This window comes from Garra rufa, chromosome 25, assembly GCF_049309525.1.
Source record: "Garra rufa chromosome 25, GarRuf1.0, whole genome shotgun sequence".
NCBI classification, from domain to species: Eukaryota; Metazoa; Chordata; class Actinopteri; order Cypriniformes; family Cyprinidae; genus Garra; species Garra rufa.
The window spans coordinates 25,381,690-25,407,703 of NC_133385.1; the positions used below are offsets into that span (position 1 = coordinate 25,381,690).

The 26,014-nt window shown below is 38.9% G+C and overlaps 1 protein-coding gene across 1 annotated transcript in view; it reads left to right on the plus strand.

Annotated features, from left to right (window-relative positions):
* The first annotated feature begins 3,932 nt into the window (after nt 1-3,932).
* Nucleotides 3,933-26,014, plus strand: part of LOC141301418 (death-associated protein kinase 2-like) — a 38,470-nt gene continuing 16,388 nt past the window's right edge. The window contains exons 1-2 of the mRNA XM_073831650.1: nt 3,933-4,055; nt 4,607-4,800. Coding sequence (XP_073687751.1) covers nt 4,724-4,800 — 77 coding nt within the window. The 5' untranslated portion in view covers nt 3,933-4,055; nt 4,607-4,723. The remainder of the gene's footprint in view (nt 4,056-4,606; nt 4,801-26,014) is intronic.

The window sequence follows — 26,014 nt, forward strand, 5'->3', positions numbered from 1 at the left end:
ATTATTCGAGATATATATAGAGAGAGAGAGGTGAAAAAGAGTCTTATTTTGCTGGTCCTAGTCTGCATATTACAATCAACAGCCTGCATGTCACTTTCCAACCTAAAACCCCGCCCCCTTGGGGCGATCTCAGTCAGATTGAAAATCGCCCCAGCCGGTCTCATAGAGTTATATTGTGAGATTTTTTTTTTTTTTTTCACATTTTGAACCCTACAATGCATTTCAATGGGCACCGGGAGGGCTCGCCCCAACGTGATTTCGTAATACGCACTGATGCGTGCTCGAAGATGTACAGCACGCACGCGTAACGAGACGTCTGAATGCATTGGCCATGCTTTCAATGGAGAGGGAACTTGTGAGGAACATGCCTGATTTTAATGAGAGGGTAATTGATCACTTTGCCTGCTTAAAAGAGAGGCGAACAAAATTTCAATACAAGTGATGTGTGTTGTTAAATGTTGCATTGTTTATGTTATTACGGTCGTAGCCGGCTATGAGGTCACCGAGATCCGGACCTCGGTCATTTTTTATATTCAAAAATAAAATGTCAAGCTCTTTGAATGATTATTTAGCCGTTTAAACCACCTCATATCACATAACTGTTTGCAATTCATGTTGCTGCGAGAAGCTAGCGCAGTGAATCGGCCTTGAGAACGCGTTGAGTGAGAGCGCGGGTGCAGCAGCCTCCGTTTGTTGCCAGATCCACCTATTATACGTGTTTTTTGACTCGTTTGTCCAATTTAGTGTGACACTTTGGGACGTTTATAAAGTGGAAAGTTGAACGTTAGTTTTATGCCAGTGTCATTATTCTAACGTTATTTGTATAACTTGTTATAAAATAAAAATTCCCTCAGCTAAAAGAAAACCGAACTTTCCATGTAAAACATTATCCTGAATAAAAAATCTTTCACAATCATCTACATGTCTGTCTATTTTGAAGTTTAGGCTATATGTAGTGCATTTGTGGGTGTTATTATAGCACAATTCTTAACACCTTACTTTGGACCTCACTAATTTTCAAACCCTGGTTACGGCCTTATGTTATAAGTTGTATTCTTCAAATGTTGAATTTTAAATAGTTGTATTGATTGCATATTGGCAGCCAAATTTATACTGAATATGTTCTGAAAAGTATGATTAATTACAGTTTTAATAAGAGAAATAAAAAGTCTTTAATTGTAAAGCAGTATTGCTTTTTTTTTTTTTACTCTTAGAGGGCAAACTAGTTGATGACAATGTGTCTCTTGATGGCCATGGTGGAAGTGTTTCAGTGTATTTGAGACCATTGCGATAAATTTAATATAGCTATTCAAAATACTGTACAGTTTGTACAATTCATGCCTGATGTTGCCATCTAGGAACAGGGAAACCAAATCAAACAATGTAATGTAATGCTGTAAAGTTGGCTATCTGAATTTTATCATAATTTTACCCATTAAAGCGGTTATCTTTACCATCATCGGAACAGTTGCCCCCCCAGAGATATTTGTCAGGAGCCGCCACTGTATATATATATATATATATATATATATATATATATATATCCTATATATGAAAGAGAGTCTTTTCTCAATTTGGTTCTTTCGAACAGTTTGAACAGTTTGCAACAGAGAGTAGGCAAAATTATAGAGTTAATAAAGTAAACTATGTTTTTAATATCCCAGACTCCAACATTCACAATGTGTTATCCTGTCAAATCCTTCAAATTAGTTGATAACTGGGTACAGAATCACTGTAAAGGAACCGAATAAAATGAACGAGTCATTCGCGCATCGGACTGATGTGTTTAAAAATAATGACGGAAAGTACGACTCTTTCCTCAATTCTATTCTTTTGAACAGTTTGCAATAAAGTGTAAATTATAAAGTTAATAAAGTAAATTTTAATATCCTAGACCTCAGCATTTACAGCGTGTTCAGTCAAATCCTTCAAATTAGTTTATAACCGATTTGACCGAATCACTGGAACCGAGTCAAATGAGTCATTCGCGAATTGGACATGACTGCTGTTCATTAAGAAATATAGAAAGTCCGACTCTTTCCTTAATTCTGTTCTTTCGAACAGTTTGAACAGTTTGCAATAAAGAGAATTATTTTACTGGTGAGAATTATCCCAGACCTCAACATTCACAGAGTGTTCTTCAAGTTAGTTGAACTCATGAAATGAATGAGTCATTCGCGAATCGGACTTAAAATAAAGCTAGAAAGAAAGAAAGAAAGAAAGAAAGAAAGAAAGAAAATATATTTATTCGAAAACTTTTGAAACAAAATAATTGTGTCTTGGCTATAATGAAAGAAAGTCTGACACTTTTCTCAATTCGGTTCTTTCGAACAGTTTGAACAGCTTGCAATAGACAGTAAATTATATAGTTTATAAATATGCTTTTAATATCCCAGACCCCAGCATTAATAACGTTTTCTCCCGTCAAATCCTTCAAATTAGTTGATAACCGGGTTTGACCGAATCACTGACCGAATCAAATGAATAGTCATTCGCGAATTGGACATGTCTGATGTGTTTAATACTAAAAGAAAGTCTGACTCATTCCTCAATTCGGTTCTTTCGAACAGTTTGCAACAGAGTTTAGGCTAAATTATAGAGTTAATAAAGTAAATTATGTTTTTCATAATATCATAGACCTCAACATTCACAACGAGTTCTGTGAACCGAATCAAATTAAATGAATGAATGTTTAAAAAGTAATGAAAGAAAGTCCGAGTCTTTTCTCAATTCGAATCTTTTGAACAGTTTGCAATAAAGAGTAAATTATAGAGTTAATCAAGTCAATTTTAATATCCTAGACCTCAGCATTTACAGCGTCTTCTGTCAAATCCTTAATTAGTTTATAACCGATTTGACCGAATCAGGAACCGAATCAAATGAACGAGTCATTCGCGAATTGGACATGACGATGCATGAAGGAAAGTCTGACTCTTTCCTTAAATCGATTCTTTCGAAAAGTTTGAACAGTTTGCAATAGACTACATTATAGAGTTAATGAAGTAAATTATGCTTTTAATATCCCACCAGCATTCACAGCGTTAACCGGGTTTGACCATGCACTTTAATAGAACCGAATCAACGACTCATTCGTGGATCGGACATGAATGACGTGTTCAGTATTGAAAGCAAGTCCGAATCTTTCAGTTCGATTCTTTCGAACATTTTGCACAGTTTGTTTCAAATCAATATTTAATGTACATTTGTAACATTTCTGCTATTACAATAACTTTCAAAGTCTCCACTATCAAAACTTGGCTGTCCGAAACTTGATTTTCCGAAAAACAGTACCTATAGTGTAAGTTTACATGGCTTATGTCATTTTAAGTAACAAATGTGATGTTAAAAAAATAAAAAATTTTGTCGACTGTTAGTCTGTTTCACACAGATGAAACAGCTGCTTACCATGTCCAGCAGATGGCGATACTAGTGCAAACATAATGGATCAAACACAAGCAGAGAGTACATTATAGAGTATATAAAGTAAATTATGTATATCTATCTATCTATCTATCTATCTATCTATCTATCTATCTATCTATCTATCTATCTATCTATCTATCTATCTATCTATCTATCTATCTATCTATCTATCTATCTATCTATCTGTCTGTCTATCTGTCTGTCTAAATACGTCTTCATCTTGTCCAAGTATTAGCTCGATTTAAGTGTTAACATGCTGGATGAAGCCCAAATAAAATCGAGTCGGTACGTTTTCAGTCAGACTTAATTACTGCTTTAATTCGAATGAAATCATATTTTGAAGTGCATTTTGATTTGAATAATCGATTTAATTATTTCCTAAACGACTCTACACCGAGATGTTATTGGTTTGAACCGTTCAACTGATTAATGAAAAGAATTGCCAATCTGACATCACCGCTGCGCTCAACAGGTGGCGCGGGAGCGAGCTCGAGATTGACAACATAAACGCGTGCACTCCTCCAGTCTCCAGTTCAACAGCGCGACTCGACGAGAGACGCGCTCAAACCCGGGAATATGCTATACATTTCAGCGGTATACAGTGAAGTACGTGTTATTTCCTAAAAGAAAAGGTAAGACGACCCACATTTTCATATTAATTTAAAGTGTCAAAGTTTGTCCGTCTTCTAGTTCAGTGTGGCTTGTTAAACTTGTGAGCAATGATATAGGAAGAGATATGGTGTGAAATGTTTCTCATTATGTTGCGGTTAGTTATATGTAGCCTACTTAGACCTGAAAGGTAAATATTTATCATGATAATATAAATTGAATAATAAGTGAAGTCAGTGTGTGATGAAACAAATAGCCTACTGCTCAGGGTGTTTGGCACTTTTTCCCTGGCAGAAGTTCATAGACAGCTCAATTTCATCCTCATTTTCTTTTGAAGAAAGTAATTTGATCACTTTTAATGAGTTGATACATCAATTTGATCCTTTTGCCTGGTTCCTTCATACCTTGCATCATCTCCAGTAAGCAAAACTGTATATTTTGTGACCTTGCATTGCCTTATACAGTACGTCCAAACAAGAAAGATGCAATACATGCTCTCACACCTTCTTGGAAGTGAAGGAATGTAGTGCAGCATGCTGGAACAAGTGCTTATGTGTGTGTCTTTGACTTTCAGAGCTGCACTCTACCAATCCACGGAACTTTCCCTGAGCGTGTGTGCTTCACGAGGGACACCTTAAGACAGATTTGACCTGCTGTCCCCCCTGTTTACCCTGAGACACAATCATCATCAATGAGGACATTAGGAATGGCAGTGTTCAAGCAACAAAAAGTGGAGGACTTCTATGATATCGGTGAAGAACTTGGAAGGTAAGTGATATAATGGGTTGCCTGAGGATGTTTTGTAATCGCTTCTAGTTTTTGTTGGTTGTTGACTTGCCGGTAAGGTACATGGACCGTCCCCTGAGGGTATTTACAGGACAGGTTAACAGCTGGTAAGCTAGAGTTTGGGAACAAAAAGGTTTTACCTGACAAGTGACAAGATTCTCTGATTTTTTTATGGCAGTGGATGATAACAAAATGCATGCAAGATATTATATCAAAACTGTATTGGGTATAGTTCAACTTATAATGAACCTTCATGTTGATTCAATAGTGTTTTTCTTCTGAAGAACACAAAAGAAGATATTTTGATTATTTAGAGTTCCATGAAGAACCTTTAACATGGAACTTTTCTGTTCTACAAAAGGTTCTTTATGGAAAAAAAGGTTCTTTGAGGAACCAAAGTTTGTTCTTCTATGGCATTGTTGCAAAAACCCTTTTTTTGAACCGTTATTTTTTAGGACTGTCAGTAGGGTCCGATATGGTTTTGGACCCCATTGACTTTCATTTTATGGACAAACAAAACACAGATCATTTGTGAATTCCTTTAACATATCATATTTTTATAATAATCTTAAAAACGACATACCAGTCAAAAGTTTTTGAACAGTAAGATTTTTATGTTTTTTTTTTTAAAGAAATCTCTTCTGCTCACTAAACTTGCGTTTATTTGATCCAAACACAGCAAAACACTAAAATTTAGAAATATTTTTACTATTTAAAACAACTGTTTTCTATTTGAATATGTAATTTTTTCCTGTGGTTTCCAAGTGAAATTTTTAGCATCATTACTCCAGTCACATAATCCTTCAGAAATCATTCTAATATTCTGATTTGCTGCTTAAAAACATTTATTATTATTAATATTATTATGCTGCAGAGTATAATTTTTTTCAGGTATCTTTGATGAATAGAAAGTTCAGAAGAATGGCATTTTCTGAAATAGAAATCTTTTGTAACATAAGATCACTTTTGATCAATTTAAAGCGTCCTTGCTAAATAAAAGTATTAATTTCTATAATTTCTTGAAAAACCCCTTATCCTTAGATCTTTCTGTTAATCAAAGATTAATAAGTCTGTTAAGTCTGTTTTAAATATTGATAATAATAGTAATAAAAATCAGCATATTAGAATGATTTCTGAAGGATCATGTTTCACTAAAGTCTGGAGCAATGATGCTGAAAATTCAGCTTTGATCACAGGAATAAATTACATTTTAAAATATATTCAAATAGAAAGTAAAATATTTTAAATAGTAAAAATTTTTTACAATATTACTGCATTTGCTGTATTTTGGATCAAATAAATGCAGGCTTGGTGAGCAGAAGAGAACTGTTAAAAAAACGTTTGACTGCTAGTGTATTAGCTGTAAAACATAGGAATGATCTACAGTACTCTGAACAAAAACGTGAGGGCCCCCCACCCTCTTTTCCCTTGGCACCGGTTCTCATTCTTGAGTCATGTTTTGTTCTCTCTTACAAAGCGCACTCCCCTTAAAAGCTGTCCCAACAGGCAAGCCTAACACTTAATAATGCGCAAAAACTGTTATAATAACAGCATTTCAACCATTTCAGCATTTTAGCAAAAGGAAGTTGCAAATCCATCCAGAAAGGAAGTGCTAAACTGTGTGAATGTTCAGGAAAGATGTAGTCTCACACCCAGGTGACTGCCGTGTCTCTCCCCTGGCGATAGGTTGCAGGTGAAAGTCACCCTTTGGCACTTATCTGTCATCGGTTTCGCTTATAAAAACTTGGATATGTTCAAGAAAGGCTGTAAAACTGTTTTCAGGGCAGCTTGTAAAAGCATCCTCCTGTAATCCGGAAAGGCTGGTCCCTTTTTGTCACTGACGCCTCCTAGGTGAGGTACTGTGGGATACGGCAGAAGGACAGATGCTGGTTATTGTTTGCGATATGTAACAGGCTCCGCCATCTGCCTGGATGGCTTTGTGTCCCACTCAAAGGCACAGTTTCTATGACACACCCTGGATTAGATGAGATACCTGACCTCCCCTGCAGGACTGTAACTGAGAACGGGATTGATAGCGCTGTGCATTCACAGGGAGTTACTTTATATTAATGAAGGACCAGCTTTGTTTGTTCAATCCCTTAATGCAACTAGAATTTAGGCTACATTTTTTGAAGAACTCAACACTTTCTAAAAATAAATAGCACATATTGGGTAAAATGTCTTTTTTGTGTCACTGAACAGCTGTCCGAAGAAAATGTAAGTGGTGTTTGCTTATAAAAAAGTAGACAAAACATACTTATAGTGTTGGTAGGTGGGGCTTTACTGTTCTAAAGGCCTGTTTAAAACTATCATGATAGCTACAGTTGAGGTCAAAAGTTTACATACACCTTGCGGAATCTGCAAAATGTTAATTATTTTACCAACATAAGAGGGATGATGTAAAATGCATTATATTTTTAATTTAATACTGACCTGAATAAGATATTTCACATAAAAGACGTTTACATATAGTCCACAAGAGAAAATAATAGTTGAGTTTGTATAAATGACCCCGTTCAAAAGTTTCCATACGCTTGATTCTCAATCCTTGTTTGTCCTGAACAGTTAATCTGTCTGCTATTCTTCAGAAAAATCCTTTAGGTCCCACAAATTCTTTGGTTTTTCAGCATTTTTGTGTAGTTGAACCCTTTCCAACAATGACTGTATGATTTTGAGATCCATCTTTTCACACTGAGGACAACTAAGGGACTCAAATGCAATTATAACAGAAAGTTCAAACTCTTACTGATGCTCCAGAAGGAAAAACGATGCATTAAGAACCGGGGGGTGAAAACCTTTTGAATTTGAAGATCAGGGTAAATGTTACTTATTTTGTCTTTAGGGAAACATGTAAGTATCTTCTGTAGCTTCTGAAGGGCAGTTCTAAATGGAAGAAGAAAAAAAAAAAAAGAAAAAAAAAAAAAAAAAAATATATATATATATATATATATATATATATATATTTAGTCAAAATAAGAAAAATGTACACATTCATTCTGTTCAAAAGTTTTCACACCCGACTCTTAATGCATCGTGTTTCCTTCTGAAGCATCAGTGAGCGTTTGAACCTTCTGTAATGGTTGCATTTGAGTCCTTCAGTTGTCCTCAGTGTGAAAAGATCTCAAGATCATACAGTCAGTATTGAAAAGGGTTCAAATACACAAAATGCTGAAAAAAACAGAGAATTTGTGGGATCTGAAAGATTTTTCTGAAGATCAGCAGGTAGTTTAACTGTTCAGGACAAACAAGGGACTCATGAACAACTATCACTAAACAAACATACAAAAAAAAAACACAGTTGTGGATCATTCAGGTACCAACACTGTATTAAGAATCAAGTGTGTGTAAACTTTTGAACAGGGGCATTTTAATAAATTTATAACACTTTTATGAGTGTTAGTGTCACAAACGGGACGACCAAGAGTGAGGATCCAAATGCAAGGCTTTATTTTGATGATCGTAGACAGGCAGACAGGGTCGAAAACACCAGCAAACATGAACAGCGAAGATAATCCAATAGCGTAATCCAATAAACAAGCGTGGGTCAAAATCCAGGTGGGCAGTCCAAATGAAACAATGAAATGAAAACAAGAAACTAGAAAACTATGACTAAGACTGGGAAAACAAAAACAGAACTATGGCTAGGGAAAACAACAAGGAGACTGGGAAAACCTGGGAGCAAGGAAAAGCGCTTGGTAAAGTCCGCAAATGCAAATCAATACTTCGCGATGTGTGTGTGTGATGAGCTGGCTTTTATGTCTGATAAACAGGAAGTAACCATAGAGGCAGCAGAGGGAGCAGCAACAGTCAGTGGGGGTAAGGGCTCCCTCTGCTGGCCTGGCGTGACATAGCCCCCCCCCAAGGAGCGGCTTCCAGACGCTCCAAAAAACAACAGGAGGAAACAGTCCAGGGGAGCGGTGGGGGGGCCAGGAGACTGAGGCAGAACAGGTTGGGCAAAGGCCCTCCAGAGCAGGGCAGGAGATTCAGGAGCCCTCCAGGGCAGGGCTGGAGGCAGAGCAGTCCTTTGAGGTGGAGCAAGAGTCTTAGGAGCCCTCCAGGGCGGAGCAGGAGGCTTAGCGACCCTCCGGGGCAGAGCAGGAAGCGTAGAAGCCCTCCAGGGCGGAGCCGAAGGCGGAGCAAGGGGTTTAGGAACCCTCCAGGGCGGAGCAGGAGGCGGAGCGGCCCTCCAGGGCAGAGCAGGAGGCGCAGGAGCCCTCCAGGGCGGAGCAGGAGGCGCAGGAACCCTCCAGGGCGGAGCAGAAGGCGCAGGAGCCCTCCAGGGCGGAGCAGGAGGCGCAGGAGCCCTCCAGGGCGAATCAGGAGGCGCAGGAGCCCTCCAGGGCGGAACAGGAGGCGCAGGAGCCCTCCAGGGCAGAACAGGAGGCGCAGGAGCCCTCCAGGGCGGAGCAGGAGGCGCAGGAGCCCTCCAGGGCGAATCAGGAGGCGCAGGAGCCCTCCAGGGCGGAACAGGAGGCGCATTATGGACTGGGACCTGGGGAGAACAGAGATAGAGGAGGCAGACAGAGCAAGGAGAGAAGTAGAGAGTTCATGGGAGAACGTGGCCTCCATAGCCGTGACCAGGCAGACGAGAACTTCAGGAACGACTTTCGTGGCAGTTCCTGGGCAGACAGAGACTTCTGGAACGGCCCCAGACGCCAAGACAGAGATGACAGGGAACCTAGGCGGTGCAGGCAGAGCAGGGAGTCTTGGCGGGGCAGACAGAGCAAGGGACCTTGGCGGAGCAGACAGAGCAAGGAGTCTTGGCGGAACAGGCAGAGCAAGGAACCTTGGCGGAGCAGGTAGAGCAAGGAGTACTGGCGGTGCTGGCAGAGCAGGGAGCACAGGCGATGCGGGCAGAGCGTGAAGCCTTGGCTGAGCGGGCAGAGCGTGAAGCCTTGGCGGAGCGGGCAGAGCGTGAAGCCTTGGCGGAGCGGGCAGAGCGTGAAGCCTTGGCGGAGCGGGCAGAGCGTGAAGCCTTGGCGGAGCGGGCAGAGCGTGAAGCCTTGGCGGAGCGGGCAGAGCGTGAAGCCTTGGCGGAGCGGGCAGAGCGTGAAGCCTTGGCGGAGCGGGCAGAGCGTGAAGCCTTGGCGGAGCGGGCAGAGCGCGAAGTTCCGCTATGTACGCCACCTCCGAAAGAGGTATAGGCGCAGCGGACATGCCTGTAGATGAGGTCTCCAGAACAAACTTGTGGGCAGACTCATGGGCCGAAGAGGCAACTGGGGCGCAGTGTGCAGCCCACACACTCAAAATGGCGATAGCCATAACAGGTAACACAGTTGGCAGAGGAATGCCCTCCGGGTCATTGGGCGTGGGGCTTGGGAGCGTTGGCTCTGTGTGACTTGGGAGCATTGGTTCTGCATGGCTTGGCAGCGTTGGCTCTGCATGGCTTGGGAGCGTTGGCTCTGCATGGCTTGGGAGCGTTGGCTCTGCATGGCTTGGGAGCGTTGGCTCTGCATGGCTTGGGAGCGTTGGCTCTGCATGGCTTGGGAGCGTTGGCTCTGCATGGCTTGGGAGCGTTGGCTCTGCATGGCTTGGGAGCGTTGGCTCTGCATGGCTTGGGAGTGAAGGCTCTGGATGCTCAGGGGAGATGTGACTTGGCAGTGAAGAAGTAGCTATGACCTGACTCGTCATGACAAGAGCAGCAGTGACTTGATTTGGCGTGAGAGGGACAGCTGTGGCTTGGCTTGGCTCGGAGGGAACAGCTGCTTGACTTGGCCTGACAGGAACAGCAGCTGTATCTTGACTTGTCCTGGCAGGGACAGTGACTGTGACGTGACTTGACTCGGCAGGGACAGCAGCTGTAACTTGACTTGACTTGGTAGGAACGGCAGCTGGTGCAGGTTCGAGAGAAGCAGATATGACGTTCACAGGCGATGGCTTGGTTGACGTGGCGTGAGCAGACGCTGGCTTGGTTGACGTGGCGCTAGCAGACGCTGGCTTGGCTGATGTGGCGCTAGCAGACGCTGGCTTGGCTGATGTGGGGTGAGCAGACGTTGGCTCGGCTGACAGTAAGGGACCAGCCGAACGAGCTGACAGCAGTGGTGGGTCCTCCAAGCTAGACATTAGTCTCTGATACGTCCTGGAAGGGTGAGAGTCTGACGCTGTAGCCACCCTGTTAATAACAGCCTCAGGTATGGCGGCCATTTTGTGTGCCAGCACGGGCGTGGCGGTCATCTTGGGTGCAGGCTCTGGCGTGGCGGCCCTCTTTGCAGCAGGCTCTGGCGTGGCGGCCATCTTTGCAACAGGCTCTGGCGTGGCGGCCATCTTTGCAGCAGGCTCAGGCGTGGCGGCCATCTTAGCAGCAGGCTCTGGCGTGGCGACCATCTTAGCAGCAGGCTCTGGCGTGGCGGCCATCTTTGCAGCAGGCTCTGGCGTGGTGGCCATTCTGACCGGGAACTCAGGAACGGAAGCCATCTTATGAACGTGCTTTGGAACGGCGGCCATCTTGTGAGCAGGGTCTGGAAGAGCGGCCATTTTGCGAACAGGATCAGGAAGGGCGGCCATCTTGGGTGCAGTCTCAGGAAAGGCGGCCATCTTATGAGCTGACTCGGGAAGGACAGCCATCTTGGAAGCAGGCTTTGGGACGGCGGCCATCTTGTGAACTGGCTTGGGGGTGGCAGCCATCTTGTGAACAGGCTTGGGGATGGCGGCCATCTTGTGATCGGGCCTTGGGGTGGCAGCCATCTTGTGAGAGAAGTCAGACGTGGTAGATTTCTTGTGAGCTGGGTCCAATCGGGTGACCATCTTGAATGCGGACTCAGGAAGGATGGTCATTCCGAAAGCTGATTCGGGAAAGGCGGCCATTTTGTGAACAGGTTTAGGGAAGGTAGCCATCTTGTGAAGGGGCTCCTGAAAGGCAGACATCTTATGAACAGGCTTTGAACTAGCAGACATCTTGTGCTTTGGCTCTGGGCTAGTAGACATCTTGTGCTGTGGCTCGAAGCTAGCAGACGTCCTGTGCTGTGGCTCGAAGCTAGCAGACATCTTGTGCTGTGGCTCGAAGCTAGCAGACATCTTGTGCTGTGGCTCGGGGCTAGCAGACATCTTGTGCTGTGGCTCAGGACTAGCAAACATCTTGTGCTGTGGTTCTGGGCTAGCAGACATCTTGTGCTGAGGCTCGGGGCTAGCAGACATCTTGTGCTGAGGCTCTAGGCTGGCAGACATTTTGTGCTGTGACCTTTTGAGTATACCCACAGTGAATGGAGAGCCACAAAACGATAACACAAAGTCAATGAATTGTGCGAGGGTCCAACTCGGGTCCTCATCGGGTAAACTCAGGCTGATATCAGTGTCCAACCCGCTCCAAAAACATTCCTTTAACATCGATTCGTTACAAGGTGCCAGGTGACTGTACGTAAGAAATTCCTCAACATAACATTCGATGGGACGGCCATCTTGAAAAATGGAACAGAGTGAACTTACGGGGTCTGTTGAGCTCATTCTTGGAGGGTACTTCTGCTGGTGGGTAAAGCCGCTGGATCCGGGTGTGGCGAAGTATTCTGTCACAAACGGGACGACCAAGAGTGAGGATCCAAATGCAAGGCTTTATTTTGATGATCGTAGACAGGCAGACAGGGTCGAAAACACCAGCAAACATGAACAGCGAAGATAATCCAATAGCGTAATCCAATAAACAAGCGTGGGTCAAAATCCAGGTGGGCAGTCCAAATGAAACAATGAAATGAAAACAAGAAACTAGAAAACTATGACTAAGACTGGGAAAACAAAAACAGAACTATGGCTAGGGAAAACAACAAGGAGACTGGGAAAACCTGGGAGCAAGGAAAAGCGCTTGGTAAAGTCCACAAATGCAAATCAATACTTCGCGATGTGTGTGTGTGATGAGCTGGCTTTTATGTCTGATAAACAGGAAGTAACCATAGAGGCAGCAGAGGGAGCAGCAACAGTCAGTGGGGGTAAGGGCTCCCTCTGCTGGCCTGGCGTGACAGTTAGTATGCTGCATGGCAGCTCACTAGGTTTTAGAACACAGCATTATTAGGTTTAACACCTATACGAAGTATACATTTAATAGCCTAAATATGAGCTAATACAGTAGTAATTTTTACAACAGAGGGCATACAATACAATAAACCTCATTTTGCTGAGAAGACTACAGCGCAAAGTCCAACAGCTAAAGGTTATTGGCTTAGCAATGTGTGTTAAAAGCAATCCAGTCTTCTGCATACTCAAAAAGCCTAGAAGTTAGTGCTCCTTTGGTAATGTTTTGGTTTCCTTGTTTCAAAACGATGCCCACGTCCCCACAGACATGTCATGGAGTATCAGATGCGTTTGAGGTGGAAATACTCACACACTGTCACGTATCTTGCGTGTGAAAGAGGAAATGGCTCATGTGTGGTTTCACAGAGCTGTGTGTGATGATCTGTAACACATTAGCAGCTGCAAACATGTCTATCAGAAAAGGACAGCGGATGAAGGAAAGAATAAAGAGACTTACAGTAAACGCAAAGAATTGTTCACACTCACAAACTCCCACCAGCGTTCATGTTCTGTGTGGGAGTGGCTGTCACACCACCGCATGAATCACCTGCTTCAAAGCAAAGGTTGACAGTGTGGGACAAATGAGACCCTTTTACGCAGCCACTTTGTTCCCTGGAGGTGGGGGCTTTGTTGCTGACAGGAGCTTTATTCCGAGATGATTGGAATCTCTGTAATGGACTGATGACAGTGTACAAGTTGGCTGTGTTTGTCTGAGTCACTGTACATGTTTGTTACAGCAAATTTAATTCTAAGATATGTTGATGTAACTCCAAAGTTTTTGTAGCACACTGAAAAAAAAATTTGTTATGACATGCTCCAATAATCTTCCCGAAACTTCCAGAAATCATTTTTACATACTTTTTCATAGTTGCCATTAATAACCACCTTAAAGAAATAGTTCACCCAAAAATGAAAATCACCCCATGATTTACTCACCCTCATGCCATCCTAGATGTATATGACTTTCTTTTTTCAGACGAATACAATCTGAGTTATATTTAAAAATGTCCTGGCTTTTCCAATCTTTATAATGACAGTAAATGGGTGTTGAGATTTTGAAATCTAATAAAGTGCGTCCATCCATCATAAAAAAATGCTCCACATGGCCCTGGAGGTTAATAAAGGCCATTTGAAGTTAATTGATGTGTTTTTGTAAGACAAATATCCATATTTAAAACTTTATAAACCGCAATATCTAGCTTCCGCTAACTGACGTACACGCGTTTCAGTGGATTACGTAGGATGTAGGAATAGCTCCGGTGAGAATATTCTAGTCTTACGAGAACCAAGTTTTGTTTACAGCAAAGGAAAATCAGTCTGCCTTAGGCTTACATCAAAATCTTCTGTCATTTTTCTTTACAAATCCTTGTTTTGTACTTCTGTTTCATGAATGGTGTTTTGTTTTGCCTTATCCTCTGCGCTTCTGCATTTGTCACTTCTCACCGGAGCTTACACTACGCCTTCGTCCTACGTCATCTGCTGGAATGTCACTCTCGCGTGAATCCGCGTACGACAGCTAGCAGAAGCTACAGATTACAGTTATAAAGTTGTAAATATGAATATTTTTCTTACACAAGCACATGGATTCGCTTCAGAAGGCCTTTATTAACCCCCAGAGTTGTGTGGAGTAATTTTTATGATGGATGGATGCACTTTTTTAGACTTCAAAATCTTAACACCCATTCACTGCCATTGTAAAGCTTCAAAAAGCCAGGACATGTTTAATATAACTCTGATTGTATTTGTCTGAAAGAAAAAAGGCATATACGCCTAGGATGGCTTGAAGGTGAGTAAGTCATAGGGCAATTTTCATTTTTGGGTGAACTATTGCTTTAACTTTTTAATTATGGCTGTATTGAGAATACTTTCACAATATGACATGGCCTTGAGTTCCTATTGCTGTTTCATAGTGGTTTCTATGTAAATAATGATTAAAAATTATAAAATAATTTTTATTTTAGATATTTTTTACTTTGCATATTTCATTCATTAAAGGGATAGTTCACCCAAAAATGAAAATTCAATGTTTATCTGCTTGCCCCCAGGGCATCCAAGATGTAGGTGACTTTGTTTCTTCAGTAGAACATAAACAAAGATTTTTAACTCAAACCGTTGCAGTCTGTCAGTCATAAAAAGGCAGTTAATGGGACCCACGGCTTTGAGAGTCAAAAAACATACACAGACAAAACCAATTGTAACTCTGCAGCTTGTGATGATACATTGAGGTCTTAACACACGAAACAATTGGTCTGTGCAAGAAACTGAACAGTATTTATATTATTTTTTCCTCTAATCCACCGCAATGTTCAACTGTCCTGAACATGTTCACAATAGCCGGCGCGTGAAGCGTCAACATTCTCGTGTATACGTCACTCATTGTTTACACAGTGCAGAGAGATTGTGGGTATGACGGCTACTAAAAATGCTAACTACTTGTGCTTATCCTGATTGTTGCAACCGATTAAATACTGAAAGATTATGTTTGCTTGCACAAAGTGATCCAGGAGTTTTGACTTTTCATCTTTTTTTAACTTTTGAGCCTGATCGATTGAAGTTATTGTTGCTTGTTCTTTGTCACGCGCCAGCTGTTGTGAACGTAGTAGATCAGAGGTAAAAAATTATATAAATACTGTTTGGTTTCTTGCACAGACCGATCGTTTTGTGTCTTAACACTTCAATGTATCATCACAAGCCGCAGGGTTTAATTTAGTTTTTTGTGTGTATGTTTTTTTTTTTTTTTTTGACTCTCAAAGCCGTGGTTCCCATTGACTACCATTGTATGACTGACAGACTGCAGACTGGTTTGAGTTATAAATCTTTGTTTGTGTTCTACTGAAGAAACAAAGTCACCTACATCTTAGATGCCCTGCGGGTAAGCAGATAAACATCAAATTTAAATTTTTGGCTGAACTATGTCTTTAATTAACTTGATCTCTAATATTTTAGTATGATGTTTTGTCCAAACTGGCGGAAGAATGCGGATGTTCAAGAACTGTTATTGGAATCAAACATCATAAAAATCATTTGGCTCTTGGCATCATTGCTATCACATGTATTTTAGACCATAGTTGTGCAATCACCCATAGTTTCAAAATAGTACAACCCCCCGCATTGTTTTCTTTGAAGTACTGAGCAATGCAGCTCTTATCACTAATGTCAGAAAATGATATTATTTTAGATGCAAATGTATGACTAAAAATGAAATGTACCCTTTTAACACTGTCTAAAAGTCCTAAGTCAAATTTTTTACTTCTGTGAAGTTTTACATTCGTATTTTCAACATGTGACTTCCAAGGACATATGACATATATGACGTAATGGCCTAATTCATGAAACATTAGCATAACCTCATTGCATGAAGGCAACAGTTTACAGAGCAATTATTTTACAAACATTTTATACAGAAAACTGAGCCGTTTGTACACTAAAAGGAGGTTGGCTTATGTTTTAGAAAAATTCAGTTTTTCTACTTCGAAATTTTGTTTAATTTAATGTGTTACTTGACATTTCTTTGTAATTAATTTATACATTTTTAGTGTTTTTTTTATTTTTTATCAAGCACATTGATCAGATTGTACTTTTGTCATTTACTGTGACGTTAAATTAAAAGATTAGCTCACTTCCAGAATAAATATTTCCTGATAATTTACTCAGCTCCATGTCATTCAAGATGTCATGTCTTTTTTTTTTTCAGTGGAAAAGAAATTAAGGTTTCTGAGGAAAACATTCCAGAATTTTTCTCTATATAATGGACTTCAATGGGTATCAACAATTTGAAGGTCCAAATTGCAGTTTCAGTGCAGCCTCAAGGGGCTCTACACAATTAGCCTTTTTCGCAAAAATCGGAAATTACGTCAGTGCAGGGTAAAGTCAGTTCCGCTATAGGTCTGCGCCTATTATATTAATATGCTCTTGTCTCAAATAATGCCTTTTACCTTTTCTTTTTTGTCTGCTTTCCAAGTTGTTGTTATATGATCAACAAAGAAACAACATTTTACTTGTTTGAAATTTATATGGGCACTCAGACCGCTGACTCGTCAATATTATATGCGCAACATAGCGCCAGCTATAGTTTCTGTTCTCCATCTCCAGTATATTTAAGTGTATTTTCTCAATTTACTCAGTCATTCCCTCAAATCACTACATCATGGTAAATTATGACAGCATTTGACAGCATTTATATCCAAATGCACATTTCCCCAAGAATAAATTAAACGATTCTGAGTCCGGATGATGCATAAACTCAATACAACAACGTAATCCAGATCCAAAAGGAATAAAGCCATTAATCGGAGTCATCTCTTGTTTAGTATTATATTATTATGTATATCCCTGGGCACATTATACAACGTACATTTACACCGTAAAATGAATAATGCAAAGGAGAGCAAGTAGAAAATACAATATTACTTTAATAATAATAATAATAACAATATTAATCGCGAAAAAAATGATGTGAAGAGTCATAATGCACAGCCAGCACCAAATAGACAGAACGGCAAAACTCAAAACTGTACTGGATTGTAAATTCTAACATTCATAATTAAATAAACATAGCATTTGTGATGACCAGAAGCTGACACAAAGTTTTTAAAGAAATGTTTGCTATTTTTAGAGTAAAACACCGGTATATATCATAGTATCATATATCTATTTTGTAAAAATAGACTTTGATTCCCGAATTTACGCTTGTTAAGTGCGGCCGCTGCTGTCACCGGAAAAACTTTTACCCTGCAAGCGCCAATCCGGAAGCCAGAAACACGGAAGTGTGAAAAAGGCTAATTAGGGTCTTATCTAGCAAAACAGTCGGCCATAGTATGGATTCTGCGAAACGCAGAAAATAATGCGGAGTTCATTCATAAAAACAGAATTAGCGTGGAATGCCATGGAATTCGTACATTTTTGAATGAAAAAATCAAAGTAGGTCTGTCACTTAATTCGAATCGTGTTATAGGCTAGACTAGTGTCTGTGAATATTAAAACGCAAAAAGACATTTTAAATATGAGTCCCACATGTCCTGCTTGCCTCTGTAATGGTGGAGACGTGGCTTTGTTTACATCGCAGAACAGCAGCAGTTCAATTTAATTTATCAAGTAAGGAGAGTCGAGCTGACAAGAAGAGTGAGGTGATAAAGACAAGACAATGGCAGAACAAACTGAATGCAAAAGCGCCTGTTTGGAATTATTTTGGATTTTGAAATGCCTGTTGTCTTTTTTCGTTTATCTAAGGTAATTTTGGAAGTACTTTTTAAACATTCATTTTAGGGATGCTCATATTGACCGTTTAACCGTTAACCGACAGTAAGAATTTTAACCGATTATTACTATCAGTTAAACGGTTTAAAAGGGTTTTTTTCTATTCTTTTTTTTTTTTACATTTGCTGCATGGTGAAAGAAATAATGCTATTTGTAAGTTATCTGTTTACTCACGTGCGCATGTCGACACGTGCAGTGTGGCTGTACAGACATATTTTGCTTCACCTTTACTTAGTAAACTGATGTAGTATATGCAACTCAATGGCAAGTGGCGTTATTGGGTTATCAGAGAATGAATCCGTGAGTGAATGTATTCAAATTCTGAATGAATTATAGTCTAGAAAGTGCGCAATAGGCGCTCCCGTTACAATCACTGGAAAGCTATCACTCATCCTAGAGTAGTTCATCGCAATCTCATAAACTTATTAAAAAGTAATAAAATAACCTTTACACTGCACAATTAATCTCTTATTTATATAATGCCAACACTTTCTTTGTTTTAATAAGAGAGTTCGCGAAAGTAGTTTCAGCAAAACTGAAACCGGCACTTTGGTTGGTGAGTGGATTGTAACATAGCCTCCTCTGATTGGCCACAGTGATAATCAAATCAACATACATGTCTGTGATTGGCTATTGCTGAACGCTGTAAAACACGCGCTTCTCCTCACGCATATGACAGTGGATGGAAGTCCCGAACCGCAAATTGAAAGGGTTTTTGTGGTGTGTTTTTTCGCGGATCTAAGAGTTAACAGGCAGTGGTCCTGCCTATCCGTACAGCATGTGGACATGTTAAAAACTAGGCACACTGAGGTATTGGCTGGCCTGCTATATATTTTTATGTCCGACGAGAAGAATAAGACCGGTACAGTTCTTCAAAGCGCATAAAAGGATTCAGTGTGTTTTAGTTTTGTCATCTTAATTAGGTAGTTATTTAATTTATACATATTTAGTGTAGGCCTATTTATATTATTCTTTTTTTTTTTCATTCAGATTTTCTCTGTTCTCAGAACCGCTGCTGATGCGTGATAATTTAAGTATATGTCAATACAGTTTTTGTTGTTGCTCTGTATGCTGCTGTTTGCACGTTAAAATAAAACATTTGCTTGTATTTTTAATGTATCATCACAGATACTCGTGCATTTTATTTTTATTTTAAACTAATTTATTATTCTAATTTTATCAGTTAACGGTTAATGTTCGGATAACGAGCAGCGGTTGTCGGTCAGGAAAATTAACCGAAATGAGCATCCCTAATTCATTTCTTATTTATTTGGTTCCACATTGTTTTCTGCTTTTTACTTTATTTAAACTATTCTTTTTTGCTAATAAACGTTGTGTTTCTTCTTTATTTGGCTCCACAGTGTTTGCTGATTTTCAGTTTTGTATGCTATTATACTTTGTGCGGCCTAAGTAATTTCTCATTTTACATTAGGCATATATTGTGCTGTATTTTTATTAATTTTGTTAATAAACGTTCAATGAGTTTGACTTGTATTTTGTTGTTGCTTGAATTGAATCGTTGGTGAATTGCCAATTTGAAAGTGAAAGTAAAATTCGCACAGCGCTTAAAGCTATTTAAAAGAGAAGGAAAAGGAAGAAATAGCGAAAACTTAATGAAATAAATGGTTTTTATTATATAGAGAGTAAAGTACTGAAAAAAAGGTACCGTTAGATACCGTACTGGTTAAAATGTCAAAGCTTCTCAACCCTATTCGTCTGTGTACGTTGGTTTAAAAAGGTAGGGTAAGGCAAAAAAAATCGTATCTTACCTTATTTTAAATCTTATTTTCTCCTTAAATTCATAATCATCCAACATTGTTGTTGTATCTTTTTTTTTTTTACTTTCTTTGCATGTTCGCTTTGTAAACACTGGGTTGGTACTTCCGCCTTTGTCTTGCGTTACCTTTTCAACGTAATGTGTGAAGTCAAGCTAGTGCAAGATGAGCATTTGTGGTTAAAAAGCATATCAATTTTAAATTAGTTTTACAAAATGACCATTTCATTAGACCCTTAGACCCTTATTCCTTGGCTGGGATCGTGTAGAGCCCTTTGAAGCTGCATTGAAACAGCATTTTAGACTTTCAACCCATTGAAGTCCACTATATGGAGAAAAATCCTGGAATGTTTTCCTCAAAAACCTTAAATTCTTTTCGACTGAAGAAAGCAAGACATTAACATAGGGGTGAGCACATTATCAGGACTTTTCTATTCTGGAAGTGAACTAATCCTTTAAGATCTATAAGATCCAGTCAGTTTATATCGTGCTGTAAAGACACAGATACCAGTTCCAGCTAGTTTGTTAGTTGACAGGTAAGATAGAGGAAGAGCACTTATGTAACACATTATACATAGTGATCCTGTTACATTGCCTAACTGTGCTTTTGAGTCAGCGGGTTTTGGCAAATCTGTCTCTTTCATAAGCAAATCTATATTTGGTTAATGCATTCAGTTTATATAGATCTCACATGTGCTACTGAGCTCATGCCCTCCATTTAAAATGTTTTGTTTAGCTAGTTTTATAAGAGAAAAAGCAACTCATGCCATCTTCCCTTCACTGTTTTGAGGTTAAGCAATAGGAGGAAGTGTTGAAAGCCACCGAAGATGTTGCATTTTTTAGAGTTGATGTGGGTATGTTGTGTATGTTTTTTTGACAAGCCTCTTGATGCAATTGGATAGATGGCATTTTATAAATATATGTATTGTGTGTCTGTCTTTTTAAAAAGATTTTGCAAATCATCCCCATAGCAACAGACTACACGCACAACTGTTGGTTGTACCATATGTTTGTGGTCTGTATCTTTATTGGCTATTCGCTTATCTGTGAGTCATCGTATGCTCTATATACAGGGCTGTCGTCATGGGGACAACCAGTGGACAAGAGGGACACATTAATGTCAATAATGTCCCCACCCATAAATCTGTTGTTCCAGGCCTCCTAATTTGATTAGGATATTAATAGAGAATCTTTTCAAACTTTTTCTGCCATGTCAGAGTGAAAGTAACTTTATGAGTCACAGAGCAATGCGACACTTCGGTGACTAATACTATTAGTAATCAGCCTGCACATTTGATAACACACTAGTCTAAGATGTTTTTGACTCATATTTCAGTAAGTCATGTAAGACGATACAGCTGCCTGCAGACTTTAGTCAGAGTGGACGTCATATATAATTTGAAGTAAGCAGAAACAAGGCTGTAAAGGGCATAGTGTACTGTTAGATACTTAAGGCTTGATTGTTCAAGTGCTGAAAATATTCCTTTACATTTTCAGTGGGCAAAAAATTGCAGAAAATGCTTTGTAAATATTTTAACGAGACTTAATGGCCTTAAGACATTATAACCTATATAATGATATAATAATATCACCTGGGCCAAATATTTGGGCCTTATATTTGTCAATATTGGCAAATGTTGCGTAAAATAAGTGAATTTTATTTGATAAATTTTGTATTTAAGTCATTTGCTATAATTGAATTGTATTATGTATACACTACTGTTCAAAAACGCTCACCAAGGCTGCATTTATTTGATCAAAATAAAAACAGTAATATTGTGAAATATTAGTGCAATTTAAATAACTGTTTTCTATTAAAATATATTTTAACATTTAATTTATTCCTTCTTGTTGCTCAACAATATTATTATAAATGTTGAAAATGGTTGTGGTCAAAAGAAGAGCATTTATTTTTCAATTTAAATTGTTATCAAATTAATGCATCTTTGATTAATAAAAGTATCAATTTCTTTCACTTTCAAAAAGTCTTATCAATTTCAAGTTGTATATACGCTACCAGTCAAAAGGTTTTGAACAGTAAAATTTGTAATGTTTTTTAAAGAAGTCTCTTCTGCTCACCAAGCCTGCATTTATTTGATCCAAAATACAGCAAAAACAGTACAATTTTTAAATATTTTTACTATTTAAAATAACTTAATTTATTCCTGTGGTTTCAAAACTGAATTTTTTAGCATCATTACTCCACTGTGTCTCAGTGTCCCACGATCTTTCAGAAATCATTCTAATATGCTGGTTTGCTGTTCAAGAAACATTTATTATTATTATTATTATTATTATTATTATTATCAATATTTGAAACAGTTGAATACATTTCAGGATTCTTTGATTCTTTGAATATTAATTAAGTTTGGACTCAGTTTCAATGGTTATATTAAATTTTCTTAATCAAAACACATGTCTACTTAAAGGTGCCATAGAATGCATTGATACAATATTTTAAATTGTTCTCTGATATCTAGATAGAAGGTATATGGCTTAGGTAAGGACAAAAATTCTCCAGAAATGGTTTTACAGGCCCATGTACAACCCTAGGATTTGTCCCTTGAATGAAATGGTCTGTTATTGCCTTATTTGGAAGGTTCATGAATAATAATGATGAGCTCTGCTCTGATTGGATGTTTCACAGAGCTGCTAGCTCTCACACAGCAGGAAACACATGGAGGAAAATATATATTTAGTTACGGAGCTCGAGCCGCTATTAATATGTGGGGCACTGAAACTGTCGTGTTGAACACAATAACTTTTTAGTTTCACTTTTGAGATCGTTGATCGCATGTGCTCTGTGTAACGCTATACTACAGCGGCAGTATTTACCACATTTGACAAGTTTAGATGCTGTCAGCATTGATTAGGATCTGCAAATCATTCACCATCGTCTGCGCAGTCATCTCTCCTTACTCTGTTTATGTGGTAAGTGAAATCTTACGTACTCCAGTGTAACAGGCTAGCGCTAGCAAGAAGCTAACCGTGTCCCTTTAGTGGCTCGCCTTATTTTATTAGATCGCCTTATTTGTTTTCTGTGCCTTTCTGAATACAAACACCAACCCATCCCTGCACTTAACATCTCCTGCACAACCTGGAACATAACAATTATCGCCGTGATCTGTCATTTTCGCTATTGTCCTCGCTTTGTTTTTCGACAATAGCCTAGCTGTAGAACTTGTGATGATTGGGCTATGAAACGGTTGGGGGCGTAACTATTAAAGATCGCGATTATTACGCAATAGTCGGTGTTATGTTGGAATTGACCTATTTTTCAGTGGTCTTTTGCAAACACCAGATTTATATAAGAAGGAGGAAACGATGGTGTTTGAGACTCACAGCTGTTATTATTCAACTATGCCAAGATAAAAACAGTTTTCCATTCTATGGCACCTTTAACTGAAAGCATGAAACTTAAACTCAAAACAATATAACAGCAATTTAATAAAAGTTTAACAAAAATTACACTTTTAGGGCCCTATGAAATAAGTTTTTTAGTGTTGTTGTTTCTCAATCTAGGTTTGTTTTTTCCCAAATTCTGTTTACCATCTTAACTTTCTGGATTCCATTTTAATTATTTAGTTAAATTGTAAAAATCAAAACTTTTTTCTACTAAACGTATTATTATTTTCTTTGCTTTTTTCCAGAAATGCTGTGTTGTATTTTTTTCCTTAAAGAATAATGTTTTTATTAATAATTTTATTATTAGTAGTAGTAATAGTACTAGCATTACCTTGAGTAATATATTTCTGTCACAGTTTCTTCAAGTTAAACCATTTTTTTTGACGGGTTACTGTGAAGAGCTTTACGTTTCTGTTTGTATATGATATAACGATAGTTTTTCTCAACTGAAATGGTAAAATCCTTATGAAGTGACTCTCAGAGCAGTTCTAGAGATTAAATGTATGTTTTCATGTGCATTTTAATATGTGTGGTAAACAAAACTGCGCGTCTGCCATTTTCATATAGTATTTTTACAGCTTCATATTCACAGGTGCTAGTCCATATCACATTATGATTTAACTGTGCTGACATACTTTTAATTTTTTCATTAAAAAAATGGCAAATTCTGTGACATTTATGACTGGATTCCACTATTCCATTCACGTTTTCCTTAAAGTATAAATCATGAGGCCCTATTATGTTTAATGAATGAGTCCCACAGCTTTGTTTTTATTTGCCTTTCAATATTGTCTACTACTCTCTTCCCTTTGAAAAGTTTTGATTTAATATTTTCAAGAATCCAATTCTTTCAAAGCTCAAGGCCAGATATGTAGGTGTCTGACTGCTGAAGTGAATGACAGGTGCTATTGATCCCCACACTGAGCTGATCCAGAGGTATCTGGGTAAAGTTGGCTATTTTGAGCATGGGCTGTTGTAGTCCTCACAAAATTCCCAGTGCAATTATAGCAATTCAAGTTTGACAAAACAAAAAGTTAATTTTAGCAAAAGAGTTGGAGGGACGCTGATCTGTCGTAACATCAACGCACATTCCTTTCATTCCTCCCCCCACTGCTGTTTTGCCCAAACAAGATGCTTTAATGAAGCGTCTGTTAATGTTTTATTCGCAAAAAAATCATCTGTCCAAAGTGCCGAAAAGCAAGTATTCGGCAGCTGTGAATTGAAGGAGTTGAAAAGCTGTTATGATAGATGGTGTGGGAGGAATGACAGTCTGTGTTCAGTTTGAGAGGATCTCGCTGGCAGGATTTCAAAGAAGTGACATCCATAATGCAATAATGTTTTATTGTTTTTATACAAAATGGATACTTCCGGTCCTGAAAGCTGATTGGTCAATGAAATACGCATATTTTCCGTTGTGGTGGAAATAAAAACACACACTCTGTTGTTTTAAACTTTCTATTTAACTGAGACCTAGCCCTGATAAAGAATGCATTAACATCTGTTCCATCCTGTTGTCAGAGCAAAGGACACGCTTTTTCATATATACACATATGGACACAATGAAACTCAGTGTCATAATTACCCCTCTGGACCTGCATTTGAATATTGGACTGGCGCCGTTCGGTCAAGCGCAAGGCCCTCCGGCTAATAACCAGCAGCTGTTGGGAGTGGAAGGTCCACTGAGACATCCAGCCGTCGAAAACACGAGCGAGCTTAGAACAGACACTAGTGGCACGCCTGCAATGGGATGCCTCTGTCTTCCTTCAGATTTACTGTAAATCACACTTCCGACAAAGCGTGCAATACAACTTCAAAACAAACCATCTTGAAAGCTTTTTGAATGGAACATCTGTTTGTGAAGCAGTTGTTTTGTTTAAAATGAATGTCTTGTGAGTCAGTCGTCATCAGTGAGTGTTTAAGTGTGGCCACGTTTACCGTTATTCAGTACATTTTCAAGTCATTTTAATTAAATTTCATGCTTTTGGGAACTTCACATGAGGGTGAAAGATTTCCCAATGCAGATTGTGCAGCAGGTTCAAGTTGGTTATGTGGATTTGCCTTGTTTGACTAAAAGAAAGCTGCTTGATTTGAAAATGACATTTGTGTGAGCTGTGCTTCATACATATTGCTCACTTGACCACACCTTATTTGTCTCTAAGTGATATTGTCATATTGCCTGAGTGAAATGTGAAACATGAGATAGTAACAGTTACTGTATGACAAATATAATACATGAAATATGTTTCTTGCTGTTATTGTTTACAAAATATTCCTGTATTAATCAGAATATGGCGCTATTTAGATTATGTAAGCGTTATGTAAGTAAATTTACAAGCACAATCAGATTCAGGCTAGCTGTTTGTATAATTTCTTGAAATCTGCATAAAACAGCTGGAATATTCCTGTATTAATCAGAGTTTTGCGGCATAAACACCTTATTCTGAATATCCACATAACTGAGTATTAATTTACAACTGTGTATGTCCAAGCAAAGATAATTTTTGGACTTTACATATGTACAGCTCGAAAAATTGAGATGTACAATAATGCCTAACCAGAATAGACTTTAATCAGAATATTGTGTGCTATGTACAGTCAAGCCCCAAATTATTCATACCCCTGGCAAATTCTGACTTGAAGTTACTTTTATTCAGCCAGCAAGTTTTTTTTTTTTATTTTATTAGAAATGACACAGACGTCATCATTGTGAAAAAAAATATTACTTATCTTTTATTTACATTTGAACAAAAAGTGGCATGTTCA